Source organism: Hevea brasiliensis, chromosome 14 (genome assembly GCF_030052815.1).
Source record: "Hevea brasiliensis isolate MT/VB/25A 57/8 chromosome 14, ASM3005281v1, whole genome shotgun sequence".
Taxonomy (NCBI): domain Eukaryota; kingdom Viridiplantae; phylum Streptophyta; class Magnoliopsida; order Malpighiales; family Euphorbiaceae; genus Hevea; species Hevea brasiliensis.
Window position 1 is genome coordinate 88,980,880 of NC_079506.1, and position 3,837 is coordinate 88,984,716.

General features: G+C 31.1%; 1 protein-coding gene across 1 annotated transcript; it reads right to left on the bottom strand.

The window, feature by feature from the left end:
* Positions 1 to 772: 772 nt before the first annotated feature.
* On the bottom strand, positions 773 to 3,629 carry LOC110660168 (jasmonate-induced oxygenase 2). The gene is made up of 3 exons (XM_021818360.2): positions 2,900 to 3,629; positions 2,284 to 2,614; positions 773 to 1,311 (listed from the first exon to the last, which is right to left on the bottom strand). The coding sequence occupies exons 1-3, from the start codon at positions 3,415 to 3,417 to the stop codon at positions 1,063 to 1,065; spliced, it is 1,098 nt and encodes a 365-aa protein (XP_021674052.2). The 5' UTR covers positions 3,418 to 3,629; the 3' UTR covers positions 773 to 1,062.
* Between the last annotated feature and the right edge of the window lie 208 nt (positions 3,630 to 3,837).

Consider the following 3,837-nt stretch of genomic DNA (forward strand, 5'->3'; position numbering starts at 1 on the left):
TCTCTTTTTGTTTTTTCTTGTTTTCTTTTGTTGGGTTTCGGATTTTTTTAGTGGGAAATGTCACTAATAATGTTAAAGCAACAAAAAACATCAATACAACATATTTAAACATTAAAAAATAATATAAAATGAATATAATATTATGTATAATAACGCTGTAAATTAATATAAAAATATTGTTAAAACCTTTAAATTATGAGGTATATACATATCATATTAGTTAATAATTCTCATTAATAATATGTTTTAAAGTTTTAATAGCATATAAGGTATATTGTTAAAATTTAAATTCGTTGTAGTGTGTAAATTTTTTATGAAGCTCATGAGAGACCTTGCATAGGTATTTTTGTTAAAAGTTGCAAATGAATGTTGATATTAATAATAATTTTACAAGTCTTATATGGCTAAAACCTTTAACTGTGTTATATTATTTAATAAGATTGCCAATTTTGTGTAAATGAAAGGTTTCATTGAGTTGAAATAAAGTATAAAAATAATTTTTCATATTGCTCTAGAGATATTTTAATTATTTTTCCTTACTTTTAAAAGGGTGGAGAATTTAATTTTTTTTATCTATTTTTATAAAATATAATTGTAAATATTAAAAAAATGATAACTAATAATCTATTTTTTCAATTAATTTGCTTATAATTTCTTGGTAAAAATGGTGTTATATATATATAGGTTCTTTTTTTTCCCCTCATTCTATTAATGAACATGACAAGTTTTTATATTAGCAACTTGTTGCCTCAATCAATGGTACAAGTGGGACTAACATCCCATCAAGGGACGTAATTAGAATCTTTTTGGGTCCTAAATTCCAGAAGAGAATAAACATTAAAAAAAACACATATATAAATAAGAACAAAAAACTAGAACTATTGTTCTTTTATCTTTTTTTTAATTTTTCTTTTTTTTTTATCAATATTTGTCCTACCTTATGGCTTATAGGCAAATCCCCTCGTGATTACATACATATGCAATTATCTCAAATAATAAGCAATGATGGGATTGTTTACAATTGATTTACAATAAAATCAAAAGCTTAAAATAATATCTTCATCATCTTGGAGATTTTAGAGACTCCACTTGCGATTTGCCTTTGGGACCCCTTGTTCTAATGAAAAGTCTGTACTCATCAAAAGTCATAGCTTGGTATAATGAAGGTCTCTCTGGTGTCACAAGCTCCTTCAATGGTTCTATGGGTATATCACCCTTTGGATTATAAAAGAAGGCAAGTGAGACACGTTCTTTTGCTGAATTTACAATCACTCGATGCTCCACACTTCTATATATTGCATTGCTTAATACCTATAATATAACATTAAAAGATATAAATAATTGTTCAGATCAAAGGTATAGAATCATCTCTAAAATCGTAAAATAATACTTAAATTCACTCATCAATTACTTTGCTTATTCTTTTAATCCCTACATTTTGATAGAATATGAATTGGGGATAAGCTACATTGTGAAGACTAGCTAACTAGCATATCTGGAGGCTATTCAAGTGTTTGAAGTAACTGCTAATAAGTCAAAAAGAGGACTTTAATGTATAGATAAAGCAATGACAGGAACCCTTTAACTATTTAAGTGATGACCTCAACGATGACTCATGGGTTTCTATATCAAATATAACCTTTGCTACACATATTAAAAACGTGGCATTGCTTAAAGAATTAGGTATCTTTAAAGTCACCATTGAAATTTGGCAAAGAAGGAAGAGATTATATAACGGATGTGGTGATGAGAGTGAAAGTGAGCACTTGTGATCCCATTAACAAAAGAATTATTCATTATTGTATAAATGAGTAGGGTTGTGATATATTAAATTATCGCATCGTGTTTATTTAAAGATAAGTATATGTCGATATATATTTTTTAAAATAATTTCACTTTTATTGCATATCAGACTAATTAAATTAAGTAGAGAATTATATATTGATGTGGATTTGCTTGGTGAGTCACAAACATATACATCTTTTCAAAACAAGTACATTCAATGTAACCTTTATTTTAATGAGGTGCTTAACTAATCCAATCTTTTCTCAACTGAAATTTTGACCACTTCCTAGCCTGGCCTTTAAAGTGAAGGGAAATGGCCAAGTGACATGTTCTTTTGACTAAAAGTTATACATCGTTATTTGCCTATCAAAACATGACCCCTCCATGTGTCTTTGATTAGGTTTAATATCTGGGCCAAACATATTTCACATTTATAGATAATAAAGGGATAGAGATAGAGAAAGAAAGAGATATCCGTTAGGAATTATTTGTTGTTACCTGAATTTGATCACCAATATTTACAATAAAAGCATGTGGAGCTGGCTTCACAGTAATCCAATCATTTCCTCGCCTGACTTGAAGACCGGTGACTTTATCGTCCGGCAAGAGAAGGGTCATGCCACCAGGGTCCGAATGGGATGATAGACCAAGGGTCAATTCAGGTTGTGGACACTTTGGATAAAAATTTCCTCTTAGACATGCCCCAATATTCTCACCACCAAATGCATCTTGTAGACGTCTCTCTCCTAAACCAAGATTTATTGATAATACCTTCATCAACCTTCCACAGAGCTCCACAACTTGTCTACCATATTCATCAATCACTTCCCTAAATACATACATATATATATATTCAAACAAATTAAGATTATCCCTTCTAATTTTACTTTGATGATCACTTGTTTGTTAATATTGGTTGACTTACTAGTCAACTATTATTAGTGGCCGGCAATTGCAAAAGCATAAAGGAAACTTCAATATTCTTTATAGTACGATGATAAAGAAATTTCCAATATCGAAAGCACTTTAATTATATATAAATGAAATGACAAAGGTAAGTCAAGAGTCAAGAAGAAAGCAAGAAATGAAGGTGTAGAAGCTCTTAATAATTTACCTGCAATTAGATGGGAGAGCAGGCCATTTATTATAGTCTTTTAACGGCAAGGGAAGATAGTGAAGAAAGTAGTAATCACTCCAATCAAGAATGGCTCCTTTCTCTACTCCTAATCTGCTTCCATACCCTTCATAGGTCTTTGGAGAATTTGCATATTTTTGCTTCTCCTCCATCGGCAAATGAAAGAATTCTCTCCATATTTCGCGACCTCGGTCGAGCAACTCAGGCTTAATTCCATGGTTGATAACTTGGAAGAATCCCCAGTCGCGACAGGCTATGGAAATTTCGCCAAGTATTGAAGCGCGAAGAGTATCATCTTTTCCATATAGACCTCCAAGATCAACAATAGGGATATTGACATCATCATCACTTGCGGAAGAAGAAGAAGAAGATGAAGATTTTATGCTTGGCCTTTCGAGCGGTGGCTTGATATATCGATTAGGAACTTCATCTAGGCAGCTTTCTGATAAGGATTGAACACGAACAATTGGTTCAGGCCAATCTTGAAGATTGTTCATCGCTTTTAATAAGGTTGGTGTTCTTCTATATGAATTGATGATGATGAAGTGCCATGAAACAATCAGAATGAAATAAACAAAGTTCTTATTAGATTATTTTTCTTTTTTCGGTTTCACCAAAGAAAGAAAAGAGAGGCAGAGGGAGAGATGGGGACGAGAGAAACAGAACTGAGGAGCGGTGGTTAAAAGGAGAGGAAGAGTAGTGGCGAGTCCAAGCATGTGAAATAGACATAGATGTGAACGTGAAAATGGTGGAGGTTTAATTTCTTTAAAAAAATATATATTTTGGATGTGGAAGTGACATACACATATATAAATATACTTATATTAATTATTGGTCAATAATCTATTGATTAAATATCTGTTTTTCGCATAATATATAATATTAAAATTCAAATTTTGACACCTTATTTTCTTAAA